Source organism: Calypte anna, chromosome 1 (genome assembly GCF_003957555.1).
Source record: "Calypte anna isolate BGI_N300 chromosome 1, bCalAnn1_v1.p, whole genome shotgun sequence".
Lineage (NCBI taxonomy): Eukaryota > Metazoa > Chordata > Aves > Apodiformes > Trochilidae > Calypte > Calypte anna.
The window spans coordinates 119,222,606-119,238,463 of NC_044244.1; the positions used below are offsets into that span (position 1 = coordinate 119,222,606).

General features: G+C 36.3%; 1 protein-coding gene across 1 annotated transcript in view; it reads right to left on the minus strand.

Moving 5' to 3' along the window:
- Positions 1–15,858, minus strand: part of POLA1 (DNA polymerase alpha 1, catalytic subunit) — a 197,561-nt gene that overhangs the window by 96,676 nt on the left and 85,027 nt on the right. The window contains exons 33-34 of the mRNA XM_030469196.1: positions 9,042–9,223; positions 7,170–7,301 (exon numbers count right to left, since the gene is read on the minus strand). Of these exons, the coding sequence (XP_030325056.1) occupies positions 7,170–7,301; positions 9,042–9,223 (314 nt within the window). The remainder of the gene's footprint in view (positions 1–7,169; positions 7,302–9,041; positions 9,224–15,858) is intronic.

Sequence of the window (15,858 nt, forward strand, 5' to 3'; positions counted from 1 at the left end):
CAGAAGTATATTTTGACAATTTAAATTGCTTTAAACCAGAAAAGAAAAATAGTTCCTTTAATAACAAAGGGTAGGAAAATAAATCCAAGACCCAATCCCATTATGTCAAGAAAAATTAATCTGAGGAAAACGTAACTTTTTTTTTTTTGTGTATATGCTCTGTTGCCTCCCAACCTGCACAATTTTCTTATTCTGATGACCACATCATTTTTAGGTCATGAACATCAAACAAACCTAATCCTGCAACAAGAACCATAGCCAGTGAAAACATGGTCTCTTACACTTCAGATTTTTAACTTTTAACTTGGGAGAACTTTGGTTCTCCCAAGGGATGCAAGGTGCATGAGTGCTATAAGCACTGCTAGTTATGCATACATCAATGAGCATCAAGTATTAACAGCCGAGAGACCTTGTCAGCTTCTGTCATTTCCTAGCAAGCTGGTTATAATGGCTGTCTATTAAAAGTTTCAGACTTAATCTGGTTTGATATTTCAATAATTTGTTTTTCCAAGTTATTATAGTATCAGCCACAAGTTGTATCAAAGGTCCATGTGAAATGGTGGTTTTAAAACTTACGTAAAGTCTTAGTTAGACTTCTACTTCTTGTAATGTTTTCAAATACTAGTGGGATATTTTCCCACCAAAAATTAAAACTGAACATAAGAAAAACCTAAAGAGATTTAAAGTATCTCTCTCACAAACTACTGTAAAAAGAAGATGAGCACTGATCTTCTTAAGACCAATGATATGCATAAAACCTCTTGTGATTCATGATTTGTTATTAAAATTGGCTCAGTATACAGCAACCTTACACTAATGTCAATCCAAGGTATTCAAAGAAGGGCACATTTGCTCCCTCTCTCCCTCAGACACTACTAATAATGCAGTTGTGGCAGATAATTCAATAAGCTGTACAGATCTGCCCAAGATTTTAAATTCTTGGCTACGTAAACTCATCACAAATACTGCTCCTCATTCACCAAAGCTATATTCTCTGGAGTCAGTTTAAAGCCACATCAGATACACAGAGCTGCAACCACGTCTCTATAATGCAGCACCAACATGCTCTCCAAGTGTTGCCAAAAATCATCATTGCTTTGACTGGGGCTACAGATCAGTTCCAACAGAGTACCTTCAAAGACAGTGCTCTGTAATCCTCTGAAGACAGCAACATCTTGTTATTAGATGAGTGATTCAATCACCTAGGTAAACATTACACACTCGGTAGCAATCATAGCCACGATCATCCTTACCTCCAGGCACACTTCCTGTAACGTGATCTTCACAATACTGCCATTTATAAGCCCAAGCAGATTGTGATAATAAGACCTTACATTCCTGTATTCTACTTACAGAGGAAACTATAAAGTTAGTTTCACTCTGTTGAAGCAGCCTCCATTTTCTAGAGCCTGTTCCACACCGAGTGTCTTTTCTACAGTAAGCTGACAGAGGTATCTGTGTCATTAAAAGTCTTCTCCAGTAAGGTACCAGACTGTGGACTGATCACTAGCGAGAATCAACAGCAGACACTACTCCTTTTTGATGTTGCCTCATTCTCAGCAGCTAAAATTCTGAGTGCAGAAAGCCACCCTTAGTCTCACTTGCCCATCAGTGAGATGGATGCTTGTCCATCGTGGCTAGCAAAACCCAATGAAGAGAGTTAAAAGCTTTTGGTAAAGAGGTATCGATCATTACTTTGAAACACTTGACTAAAAATCATATCGATGCTCTAAGTCTAAAACAAACAATTCCTCTACAGGGCAGATCATGGAGAAGTTGCAGTAATAGTGAATCAATTCCAGTTAATAGATGCTATGAGTGCTGTGACAAATAAGTGCTCACTCATCCCCAAAATGCACTGCACACTGTGACCAAAAGGTTATCTTTTACTATTCAACAAACAAATTGTATCAGCAAAGATGGATGTATAGGACTTCCATGTGATAGAATACATACTGTTCTACTGAACAATCAAGGTTATTTCTAATTTCCTCCTAGTTAACCAAAACATGATTCAAAATGCAACCCGTTTGTCAACCTCAATCGAGGGAAGAATCAGAAAACACTATTGTGGAGGGGAGGAGAAAACTCTTTGCTCCTCTTTCATCTCTTGGGTTCCCAGTAAACTGTGAATGGAATCACATTCATTTTTTATTTTTCACTCCAATTGTTTTCCCTTCTGCCTTGACTTGGGAGCTTTCAATACTAAAAATAAATGCCTCTGTTCCTATATGTATAAACCAAAACAACGATAAAAGTTCAAACTTGGAAAAGACTCAGAAACCTATTTCCATACCAACAGAAAGAACTCAGAATAATCACTGGAGTTAATTTGACAGCAGATTCTAGTTCATGTTACCTATCACATCAGCTGGTGTCATGCTTCCTTCTGCTTTCTGTCTCTAACTAGTCTCCCTTATACCTCTAATACTATTAGCACAAGAACAAATTAAACATTATACTATTGCCACCACAAAGCACCTTTCCCTTATGCCAAGGGGACTTTTTAGCCTTACCCAACCACCAAACAAAAAAAAGTTTTCAATATATGACTTAGGAGAACATGATTACCAAAGTCATCACCATCATCTACAATCATATTTTCACCTGTTCATGTGGTGTACACCTGTGGGTTGTTGGCAATACACTAGATTGCAGTGTGGGAGATTCCAGGTTCACCATGAGCCCTGTCATCTTTGCTGTCTTAAGTAAATATGCCAGGCAACCCCAAAACCTATGTGAACACCGTAGCCTCTTAGAATATTATCTTGTTTATAAACCTTTTACCTTTTTAACTGTGCAAAATACTAATTCAAAACCCAAGAACACATATACAATAGTCAGAACAGCAATAGACACATAAAAAGTAATAATTCAAAGATCTTGAAAAGTGCAACAACATGCTTTTATACTGTGACCTAATGTGCAAGCAGCAGACCACCCCACCACAGGTAAGAAATGAGAAATTTTGAGGGCTATTGAACACTGAATTTTCGCAGCTGAACGGTATAAAGTTATTTAGCAGTGTTCAATAGCCTTCAAACTCACTTCTGCCTGTGGGTTACAGTAGTCCAGTAGAAAAAGATGCAGTGCAATACAGATCAAGATTTTTTCAAGATTTTTAAAAACCCCTGTAAAGTTTCCATTGTGTTATGCTTTCTGAAAAACATAAGAAGATCTAAAGACGTTGTATGCTATTAACGGGTCATCATATAAAGAGAATCTATATAAAACCAAGTTTTAAATACACTACTAACAATACTACACGTGTATATTTAAAAATAAATTTTAAAAACTGATGCTTCAGGGACAACAGCTTCCCAGTCCAACCAGTTCAGCAGGAATTTTGCTACTGTTCACATGGCATTAGACAGTATGTTGGGGTTTTTAATTCAGTTCTTTTGAGTTGGCAAAACTAACACCTCAAAAGCTGAGTAAGATACAGGATTAATTTTATGGATGGTAATTTTGGGTTTTACAGGGCTTTTTAAAAGAGGATCTAAGAGGTGGCATTTATTTTCCAAGTGCTGAAAAACAAACATTTGAATATTCTAGTGGGAAACACAGAACAGCTTCTATCATGACGATTACATCAACGACTATAAATTAAATTACACCCTCCTTATGCACAAAAGTTGGTCAGATTTTCCATCTATACTTGCATATTTCAGCTTTCACTCATTCCCTAGCAGGGATGTTTCACTGATGGCTGAGGGTAACACTTCAAAAATGAACTAGCTAAACAAACTTCCCAGCAGCACTTGACAGAGCTACACCTATTCTTCCCCATTTCCAAAGCAGTACAGAATTAATTACCAGTTCTATGGATCTATTGTAAGTATAATAGACTAAAGAGCTATCACAGACACATTTATTGTAAAAGCACAATCCCAAGAGTGTCTAGTAGAGGGCCAAAACGATTAACACAAATGCTTTGTCAGATCAAAGATAAAACCTGCACCGCCCAATTGAGGAATGAATTAGAACAGTGGGTTATCTTTCAAATTAACCAGGGCAGTTAGTGAGGAAAATTTCATGAAAGTGTAATTCTTAGCCTTTGTGAATCCACACAGCAGGCATTCTGCCAGCTGACAAGATGATGAAATTTTCATGCTTAAAAAAGCCCTCTTCATTTCCCAATTTAGATTAGCTAGCGTTTCTCTCTTTTCATCTATTTGCTCTTCTGAAGCAGAATTAAAAAAAAAAGAAGAAAAAGCTCACAACAGGATCAGTCTCTCAGAATAATGAATTTCCAAAAAGAAATAAAATCTATGCAGGTCATTTTTAAGATACATTTACAGTTAGGAGTAAGATTATAAAAACTGATAGTGCTAATACTATTAAAATATCCATAAATACTGGAGTAATTATAGATATGTTTTGGAATACAGATATAAAACACAGCAATGATTAATGACAGAAAATTATTGCAGAAACAAAATTTTATATAAAGGCAATTTATAATACTATTAAAAAAAGAAAAAAAAAGAGAGAGAGAGAGAGAGATTGTAGGAGGCTTACAAAATTCTATTTATGAACTTACATTCACACCTTTTTTAAGGGAAGAAGTGTATCAACATTATATTTATTCATTTGTTTTACATGCCAAAAGGGGCAAGTAGATTTTTCTGGTTTTAGACTTCATGGTACTCCCTGACACACCCAATTTTACACAGCCACATATAAATGCAACCCAGCAGACTAAATGAAACAATATGAAATGATCCTAAACACTTAAAAAATATGATTGAGGTCAGTGAAACAAAGTAAGCTTAAACATTTCAGTAAGTGGTGGATTAGGTGGAAAGGCTCTTGATAGGGCTGTCTTCATAGAAGGTAGCTTATTACTAACTTAAAAACTTCAATTTTGCATTTTATGTTTTTGAAGAACTTGCCATTTGACCAACACAAAACCAACAGTAACATAAAAAAAATGGAATTACAACATTAGATAACGTGCTTTTCTATTGAAATTGATACTTCTGCACCCTTCAGATACAAACACTATAATAGGAGACTGTTAAATAAGTCCCAAAGTTTCATCAAATGTTGCGTTCAGACAGTTCTTTGCTATATTACTTCTGGCTGTGTCTTTATAGGATTATATATATATTAGTGTAAACACCCATTTGATGAATTCCAACTCCACTATTATTACAGTCACTCCAAGTACTTGATGAAAAGAATAAACCCTAACTCCCAACATCTGCTTTCCTAAGAGCTATTTGGACAAAAAGTTTATCTGCCCAACTCTGTGGTAAGCCCTTTCTTAAACTGAGAATTATTGTGCAATTTGGAAATTTCTTTTTACAATAAAATAATCTTGCACTTTTATCGTCTACATGTAAATGTAACTGAATTTATAAAGGTTTTACTTACAAAGAAAAATAAATTCCCGTTGAAGGACACTTCATTATCCTATATACCATGTAATAAGATTCTTTATAGATGTTAATACAATGTAAGCAAATGGCAATGTTCAATATTCAGACATTTCACAGTTTGGTTCACAGCTTGGTCTTGAAAAAAAACAGGGAGCAGAGTAAAACACTGCACCACTTATTCTGCATTTTACGCATGCTTTCTAGTGCTTAATATGCCAAAAACTACTTAGCATGTGGCACTGTGTATTATAATAATGTATATACATAAAATCTAAAAAAAAACTTCATCAAAAGCAACTTTTACACAAAAGCAACCTATATAAACATATAACTTTGGCACATTATTTAATTACATATTGTATTAATTGTATTACATTTTATCATGTCATCTTATGTTACATTATATCTTACTATATCATATGATATTAATTGTAATGAAATAGTAATTTTTTAGCCAGTTGGACTTTGCAATAAACTAACATGAGATCTTGCATTTTGGCAACTTCAGGTCTTCAAGCCACCTACCTTTAACTTCCAAAAGACAGGAACAATCTACCCTACTTTGTGAAATTCTGCCTGTATGTAAATAATAAAGTTTCATGCTCCTTTTGATGCAAAGACCTTCAGAAGAAGTATTTATATGTTCAGAAATTATCCTACTTCCAGAAAAGAGCTTACAAAACACTTTCCAGCAACTGCAGTAAGAACTAATATAACACAGTATTACAAGATAACACAAAATACACATTTATTATTAAACTATAACGTTCTTAGCATTTCAGTTGCTGCCTCCAAAAGTATTTTAGTACTTTCACTACTTTTAATAATAACACACCACTAATTAGGTAAGCCATTAATTTTCAAAATCAATTTATATTTTTGAATACATAAAACATTACAAACATCCAAAAGGCTGAGTGCCTTCAAAACTGATGTCTGTCCTGAGAGCTGAGAAAACAGGGAATGTTGGAAAATGAAAAAAGTCAGGAAGGCAACAGGATGAGAAGATCTATGAAAGTCTGATCAAAATGGCTAGTTGGCAGTTCACAAATATGATGCTTCCAGCATTCTACAGATGTAAATTATATCAATATAATTTTTTTTAAAGTGATGCTTTTCTTCCTAACCTTCCTAACTTTGGACAGTGCAGACATGGGAATTTGAAGTACACTTTATTTACCTGCACAATGCCAACAATTTCTGTTGGCATTTAGAATTTCTTGCACTGCCTCCCCAAAAAGGGAACTATGTCTAATTAATTAACTACCCATCTTTATACTCCTAATCACTATGAAGCAGGATCCTTCATAATATGTCCTTCAAAGAACTTGTACAAACCTACATCAATTTTTTCTTTTTACAATTTACCCCAAATACATCCATTTGAATTGGAGGAAGAAAATTTCAGTTACGTGAGAAACTGAATATCTGCATTTTGGACAGGACTCACAGATTTTCTCAAAAGCATTAAGATAATAAATACTTCTTTTTCATCTGAAAAAAACGATAAAAGAGAGCTACTACATGTGTACTAATGCTGACCTACAGTTACAAAAATTTAAATGCATCTATCTTGATTTGAAATTGAATTGAGAAAACAAACATTCTGAATTTTTTTTTAATATTTAACTCACTTTATTTTCTTAAAGTTGGGTTTTGACATAGCATGAGATTACCTTGCTCTATAACAACATATAGACTACACAAAAAAGTAACAGGACAGTCACTAAAATCTTGGCATCACTTACAATATATAATGTGGTAGAATATATTCTGAATACTTACATTATAGTATTTTCTGATGTGGCGTCTAATGTCCAGCAGTAGTTTATTGCACATCTGAACCACATGGTTGAAAGGAGGCTCTTCACAGTCAGTCTTACTGCATCTTTGCAAGCTGGGTTCAATAGATCGCCCCTGAAAACAGGAGTGTAAAAACAACATGCATCAGGACAACAGGTGATGGCTGCAGAAGTTGTCATAGGAATACTGATATAGTATGTATATTTCTAAAATAATAGTCTTAAAGGGGCTTAAATATCTAGGCATTCTTTCTTCCACCACAGTTGGCCATACCCATATAAAGACTTTTCTGACCTACAGTTTTTCCATTGTTTTCTTAATGAAAAGTCTTCTGGAAAACATGTTTCTTCACCTACTACAAAGTTAATAATTCCAAAAATTATGTTAAGAAAAAAAAACAACAAACAACCATCAAATGCATGGACAAATCACACTCCCCTGTCTCCCCTAAACAACACAGGTTTGTTGTTTTATCAGGGACACCAAAGTTCTGTCCAAGCCCACTGATAAGAACATTGGTATCAACCTTACTGATATCAGTTATGAAATCATCAACAGGGCTGCAGTAACAAACCTTGCTGACCAAGTATGACACAATTATCTTTTATTTTCTCCAAGTGCAAATCGAGTTTTATAGTTTTAAACTATTTCATTACCCTTACTTTCAAAACTGGAAGTAATGCATGAACCACACAGCTGGTAGAATTTTCATTAAAATAAGAACAGCTGGGTAGGTTGGACAGTTATACAACTTTTAGTGAATTTTCTCTTCAGGTAAGACTTAGTTTTTTCTTGACTAAGCTCCCACCCACAACACTAGATAAATACAGGCGGAAGAGAATAGGTGTTTCTTTTCTCTGGTTTAAGGCATTTTTTTTTCTTGTTTGGTTGGTTGGGTTGTTTTGCTTGGGGTTTGTTTTAGTTTTTTTCCAAGTTTGACATTCGCTTCTCTCTGGTTAGCCCATCTGCAATTTGTCAAGCCTACATGCAATTAACTATCTTATTTATAGCTGTGATGAACAGAAGTCAAGGACTCACAAAGTATCACTCAATTTTTGTGTCTTCTCCTCTTACTCGCTTCCAAAGACTGGTTTATTTTGATTCAAAAAAATGTGAAACATCTGTTGTTTGTCCAAATTAACTTAAAATAATTACTTTTAATTTAGATAAAAGATTTATTTGCTTTCAGTTTCAAGGTTTTCAGTACTCTGAAGCTCACTAATTTGCCAATGACTAATACATGCATAACATCGCTGTGGAGTTAAATACTTGGTCCTATTTCAAGTTGTGATCCAAGGTCAGAGATACATTTTTTGGCAGAACTTCTCAACAAGAATGTAGCCCTATGACTTTTTATGTTCAATACACAAAGACGGAAGGAAAGATAACAGAGAAAAACCTTACTCTCAAGAAGGGAAGTGGGATGTAGCAAGCTAAACACAAGTTTCAAAAACACTGTGTTCCAATTAATATGATTTAGGATAAGAAATTGCCAGTGCTATACGAAAGTTTCATTAAATGCAGAACTGGAAGTTACTAAGGTGTTAAGATAAGAGTTCCTTTAAAAAGTTACAGCAGCAATCATTCATGACTGTGGGCAAACAGATTAATGAAGTCAGATAAGCTCACATGTTCTGCTAGACGACACAGCTGAAATGCAAAAAAGGGAAAAATATTTCAGCACTGTCCTATCAGCAAATTTCTGTTCCGAAGCTATAAATAGCAGGACTCAAACAATATGGTATCTTCTCCTACATCATATGAACGCTATCTGAAAAGCCTTTCCCTCCACAAGTATTTTTCGCCCATACCAAGGAACAGAAATGAAACGGAAAAAAAAAGGAACCAACTAACCGAACCATCAAAGACATTGTCATAAATATTTTCTGTTCCACATTTGAGGCAGCAAAACTTGAATCTTTCACAATCCCTATACTTCTCTTCATCAGTGAGCTGAGCTGGGCCACCAACCAAAGCATCATTCTCCTCATCTTTATGGTAATGGTGATGGACTCTGAACTGGGAGGGATCCAGTCCTATTAATAAGAAACAAAAAATTCAAAAGACTAAGAGGTCAACCATGCAAGTAGGCTCATTTTTCATACGCTCAGTGAAGCAGATTCAAAAGAAAGTTACAAAATGTAAATTCAGAAGCTGAAAATCTCTCCCTTGCAAAAACTCCCTCCATGAAAAATAAATACATTTTACAATATTAAACCATGAATAAAGGTTCATGAAACATGAAGAAGAAATCTTACATATTTTCTTATGCAAGACTGCTTTATAAATAAAACAGGCACACTGAATTATCATGCAACAGAACATTTTGTTTGAGGAAAGCACTCCTTACGGATGGCTTTATTGTTGTTTTCTTCCTAAGTTACACTGAAAATATTTCAATAAAAATGTGCATCGTTATTAAGAAACAGTCTGTAAATCAAAATGGCACCATTAAAACTGAAAACAGAGAATAAAAACCCCATTAAAGAAACACGGGTGCACTGCTATTACCAACTCCTTCAAGTCCGTATACAACTGCCAACTCTGATTTCAATGCAGTGGTCGATTTCATTTTGGCTCAGTGGTTAACAGCATGTAGGTTTCAATCTAATGCAGTGGTTAAAATTCAGCAGCAGCATTTAAAACGGCAGCACTGGAGACAAAATGCTGTATTTTTGATTGCCAGAACTCAAGATTTTAAACAAATAAATACACAAAAGCTATCCTAAAAACGCCGATTCAACCACAAATAAGTAAATAAGCAAGCAAGCACAAAGTTCACTGCCCTAGGAATAAGATTGCCAAAGTAAACTTAATAAAAATCCACTGGTTTTGTTCATCCTTTTCATGTGCAGCCTTTTAAAAGCCCACGAACCCCATTTACAGGGTTTTTCTTAATAAACTCTAGCAAACAGCAGATGCTAGAAAAAAAAGTATTAATCACATGAACATTTAGGAAAAAAAGTTCAGAAACCATGGTTTACTTTATTATTAAGAAAAGATCAAAGAAAAGCACTTAAAAATATTTTAACAAAGAGTAATTAAGACGAGTAACAGAATACCATGTATTATCCTATATCTTGTGTAAATTTCAGTAATAAATGTAATAATTATTATAGAAAGAACAAGAAAGGTTACAAACAGAAAGTGAAGCTAGATCTTGCAGTTCTTTTTATTGTCACTATACAGTACTAGGAGGCTGCAAGAGCATGTTTGGGAACAATATTCAGTTACACAAATATTATTACAGATATAAACCAGCTTTGTTATATACACAGATATAGATTGTCTTTATATAAAAGATTTGAGATGTGTGACTATTATAGCTATTCTGACTTTCTACTTTGCAAGCATAAAACAAATTCAAGGACATGGAAAAACTCCTTTCCCAAATATTTATTTGGTTCCTCATAATAAAAAGGTTTCACTAAAATAAAATCTTTCCAATTTTTATTTTATCAAAAGAAACAAGTGTTGGTGCATAACAGTAATAATTTACCTCTAAGAGAGTCTTAAACTTTCAGTAAAGTCCTCTACTATTTATTAAAAGGAAAATAAGCAAAAACCATTGCTTATAGCTCATTTTACACTCTAATACATACGGTATCTCCTTCCCCTCCCCCCCCCACCAAACCAAAAAGACTGTGGAGTTTTGTTTGCTTGTTGGGGGGGGGTGTTCTGTTTGGTTTTGGTTTTTTTTTAAGGGTTACTAATAAATTTGCTGTTTTGCAAAGCAAAGAGTATGTTCTGCAACATACAACTAGTGGATAGAAGGTTGAGAAGGGGGACTTCAGCTTAGTATCAAGACTTTGAAAAAAACAGTAAAGTATACAGTAGGTTATATCTAAGATAGTAACTGAATATAAACAATAACTCTAAGGGTACCCTGAGTTGAAAGTGGAATAGGAAAATATTTTTGCAGCTTTCCAATATAGTAGTCATTAAAGGTCAACAAGAAGTCTTTCTTCGGTTGTTTCCCAAAAGGCTAATACTTGACTAAATAAAATATAAAAGGACACAAATTCTTGTCTTCACACAATTGCAGTTTTCCAGTATTCAGTCAAAACTAGTGACAGCAAATGATAATGTGAACATTTAGCAATAATTTATCAGGGAGGGAAAAAAAATAATGGGAAGACTTTTAAATCATACCCATCTCTGAACTTTCTTAGCTGTCTTGGCTGGAGAAAAAGCCAGGAAAAATACTGTGATGATTCAAGTGTACATCTAACTTTTGCTGTGCAAACAGCTCTGGTGAAATCAAAGGGACTATAAATCAGGCTTCTAAAGACCATGCCTACCTTAATTATCTTGTGGAATTGGGACCTATTTTATTTATTACCTCCTTTCAGGAACAGTTAGTTGCCTCAATTAATCCATTTCAGCACACTAACTGGTATACTCTCAGACCAGGTCACACTGGTCACATTACTCTATTTGGTAAACAAAACAAGGAATACCCAGTGGGGTGGAGGAAATCTGGTTTTGGTAATTTTTAAATGCACAGGATGAGGTTGACCAGTGAACTTCTCTGAACTCTTTTTTTTCCATGACACCAAGAAAAACCAAAGGAACTTGGACTTACTCTGACATGAAAATCTTTAGGGAGACCACTAAACTACCTGCAGCACAGGTAAGCTTCATAACCTCGCTGAGACAGCAAGGTTGCACGCATGACAGGGAAATATCATGTTAAAAATACACTGCCTGACAAAACAATTAGAAGTAACTTCCAGAACTTGTTCCGGGATCATTTAATATAATTATTGAAGCATCTACTGAGTCGGAAGTAAAAGAGATCACCGGAGAAACTGATAAAAGGTCAAATAAATATTGCTAGTCGCGGTATCTGTAGAATTCCCTTCCTACGGGTGGTTTCCAGAGGGTTTTCCAGGCAGGCTCCCCGGGAGCAGCCGCGCAGGAGCCCCCCGAGCCGCAACCGCCGGACGGGTCTTTGTCCGGGCGCCCGACACTTTCCCCTCGGGACCGCTGAACACGTCCCGAAGGCTTCTTCCCAGCATTTCGGGTTTTTCAGCCGCGGGTTCGTCGGGAAGCAGGGAAAGTTTCCCCGCCCGCACCTCCCGCCCGTGCGACATTTTGCGAGAGGCCGGGAAACGGCAGCCGGTGCTGCCACCTGGAGGCCGCGCCCGCGCATTGCAGCCGGGGAGACGCGGCCCGGGCCGGGCTCCCCGAACCGAACTCCCGGTGTGGCCAAGGCCGAGACGCCTCTGCTCTTCCGAAAGGCTCGGGTTTTCTTTGTTTTTCTCTGAAAGATACTCCCTGCGCTGCAAAGCAAGTCTGCATTCTGCGCGGGGTTCTTAAATCAGCCTCCTGCCCCGCCAGAACACCCAACGCACCCGCAAGTCTCAGTTTCTAAGTGGGTCCAAAGCATCTCAAAAAACCCCAGCTAATGGGAAACTTGAACACTTTTGAGGTTTATTACTGTATTGTCACGGAGTTTCACCACTACTTGAACCCTCATTTCCATCGTTCTCCTCTCATTTGATTGTCTAATGTGAGAAAGTGATAAAAATGACGGAACATGGCCAAATTCCTGTGTGCCACAAGGAGAGCACAACTGTGCTGGTTTCTGTCAGGAAGTTTAGACTGGGGAGATGCTAAACACTGTTTAGGTACTTGAAGTTACTCTCTAGGGAAAAAAAAGAGTATTTTTAAGGTGGTGGGTTTCCTTACAAATGCAGCTAACATGCAGATTGTGTGGAAGGAAGAATCTGTACTGGGAAGTACTCTAAATGACAAGGCTCACCAGGACCTGGTAATGACACTGAAATGAGGCATCCTTCCCAAGAAACTCCCAAATGCCAAGCTATCTGCAGAGCATCAACATGCACATCCAGCTGTAAGGCAGCAGCACACATCTGCTTTAGAAGACCATGACACAGTCTAGGACAGCAGTCAGCAACTTCCATAATTTAAAAAATAATTGCATTACACTACAAAATTTTAATTGTTTAAATGACTCGGCTTCCATAATGATTAGATACTTCTGGCAACATAGAAGTAAGGTGTGATTTTTCTTTGAGACAAGGAGCAGTATTTAATGTATCAACAAAAAAATTTAAAAATCTTCAAATATGTTAAGAGGATTGTTCTGGAAATACAGTTCATTTTGTTTAAGAGCCATAGGTATCTCCAGGATGATATAAGTAAGGTCTCCAAGCATTTAGGAAGATACTTGTTGAATGGCAATACTGATCAGATTGCACACTTTATTTAAGTTTCAGTAACCCTGATAACCCTCATCTTGCCACTGCTTTTCCTCAAGAGCTTCAAGAAAAATGAGAACCACGAGGTTCTCACTTTTAGGGACAATGAATTTCCATCTCTCAAAGGTTAGACAGACCTCCTACAATGTTCAAAACAAAAGGCAATTTTCAGTTTTATTCCACAGTGAGTAAGTGCATTATTTAAGGACTTCTCTGTAATTTTTAGGTGTGGTTATTTGCTTTTGTTCTTCACCATCTAAGATAGCTTAAAATAACTTGCTTTGAGCACAGGCAGAACAAAGAATTTTTCATCATTTTCATCATTTTGATATAAGCCAAGCTTTCCTAAGCAGAGCTCAATTTAACCTACTCGGGTGCAGTGATTTGTCAATGAACTATTCACCTTACATAGAGATTATCTTAAAAATTAAGACGAGATCTTTTTCCTACAACCACCTCCCTATAGAGACAGGATCAGGCAGAGGAAGACATGCACAACGAGAATCAAACCATGCTTCCACCCACAGATAGGACACTTAGCCTCCAACACATCAGCTTTCCTCTTCAGAACAGAAAAACAGGCTCTTTTGGATGTGTAACATGATGAAAATACTATGCAAAACCCAACTTACAGAGAACAGAGTTCTCCTGTTTGATTATTTAGTCAAGATGGGTTCAAGCATCTTGTATACTGAAGACTATTTTCAATTTATCTGAAACAAAAACAATTGAATATCCCTCCAGTAGGGTTATAAAAAAAGCAGTGAGATAACTTCAGCTTTCAAAGACTAATGTACAACTCTAATTTAATGTGCTGTATATCAAGACCTAAGTAGAGCAGAAGTTTTGAAAAAGACCTGACTATCCTCAAACTCAAGTTAAGCATTTCCATGAAAAAAAAACTTGAGAAAGAGGTAATTTTTTTACAAAGTACAGCAAGGTCAAACTGAATTCATTTGAGACCTAAGTTTGTAATAGATACATACAGGTTTCCAGACTAACAATTGTGGACTATTAATAAACTCTCAGCTGCATGACGCTATTACAGGCTATAAAAGAAATTTTCATCTTGAACATACTGTAGCACAAAAAGCAGCAATAAGCATTTGCAAACAGTAGATGCTATCAAGTGGCACCCAGTTCTTATAACTTGTGCACTTAATTGAGGTGCTTGAAGGGAGTCAAGTCTTTTCTGAAAATCTGACCTGTTGTTAATAAGGAACAACTCTGAATTTGATCCTAACTCTACAAGACTAACAATCTTTGCCAAATTAAATAAATTAGCTACCTAAATCTTTCCTGTCTTTTATCTCAATGAAAATAGAAGTTTACCACCTAATTTAAAACTGCTTCAACCTCACCAAGAGTGCTTGAACTTTCCAGTCAAGCATACCACATAGTCCACTCTGACATCAAGGGAAAGTTGTATACCAAGGCCCTGCCACACAAACAGAATGATTTGTATGGTCAGCCTGCATGTGTGAAGGTGTCTGCTGACACCTCCTCAAAGCACCAGAGTTATTGAGGACACACTGCAACACCAAATGCCTCCAAGAAATACCCCTGCAGCCACATAGGCTATGTGTGCCTGCTATTTCTGCTCCCAGAAATAGCAAAATTCCTACTCTGAAAAAGCTGCACATTATACAGCCTGTCTTGGGAGATGAAGATCTTTCATGGCTATCATGCTTCTTGAGAAGCAACCAGACAGGAAGTTAGACACAGATTTTAATTGCAAATTGTCAGCTGACCATGAGCAGAACCCGCTGTTAGGAAGCAATCTAGAGATGCAGTATCCCAGGTGAACAGTGCTGACAGGCAACATGCTGCTTTTTGGTTAAGGGACCAAATCCTGGATCTTTGTCATTACCTAAACACAAAATGCTAAGGACTAATTCTTCCTTTGAGTGTTCCAAAAATTCTGAAGAAAATAATTTCTGAAGGTCTAAATTTCCTGTAGATATGAGCATAGTATAAAACAAGAGATTAGCAAACTGATACAATGCAATTCTCTAAAAAAGTATTCTTGTGAGAGAGGAAAGTCTTGTCAAGAATTCTGCAGCCAGAAAGATTAAAGAGCTTTATTATCCACTAGGTCAGTTCTAGCAAACAACCTTCACTTACATCCCACTAAAAATTTGTATCCTTTCATTATAACCATGCTTTCTCCCTGAGGAGAAGCTAGAGATGCTAGAGTTTCTCCCTGGGAAAATGCTAGTTCTGGTTGCACGCTCCAGAATTTCTTCATTAACTTAAAAAAATCTTAAATGCATACAGCAGTAGTGTCATTTATGAACAGCAGATTTTTTCAAGTCTGAAAAAGAATTATAAGATTAAATTCATGTAAATGAGCACCTTCTGAAAATGGTATTCTGCAAGTCATAGAAACAAACTTACAATCCAAGCTGGTTTCTTTTGACTGTGTAACACAAGCTATTGTTCAC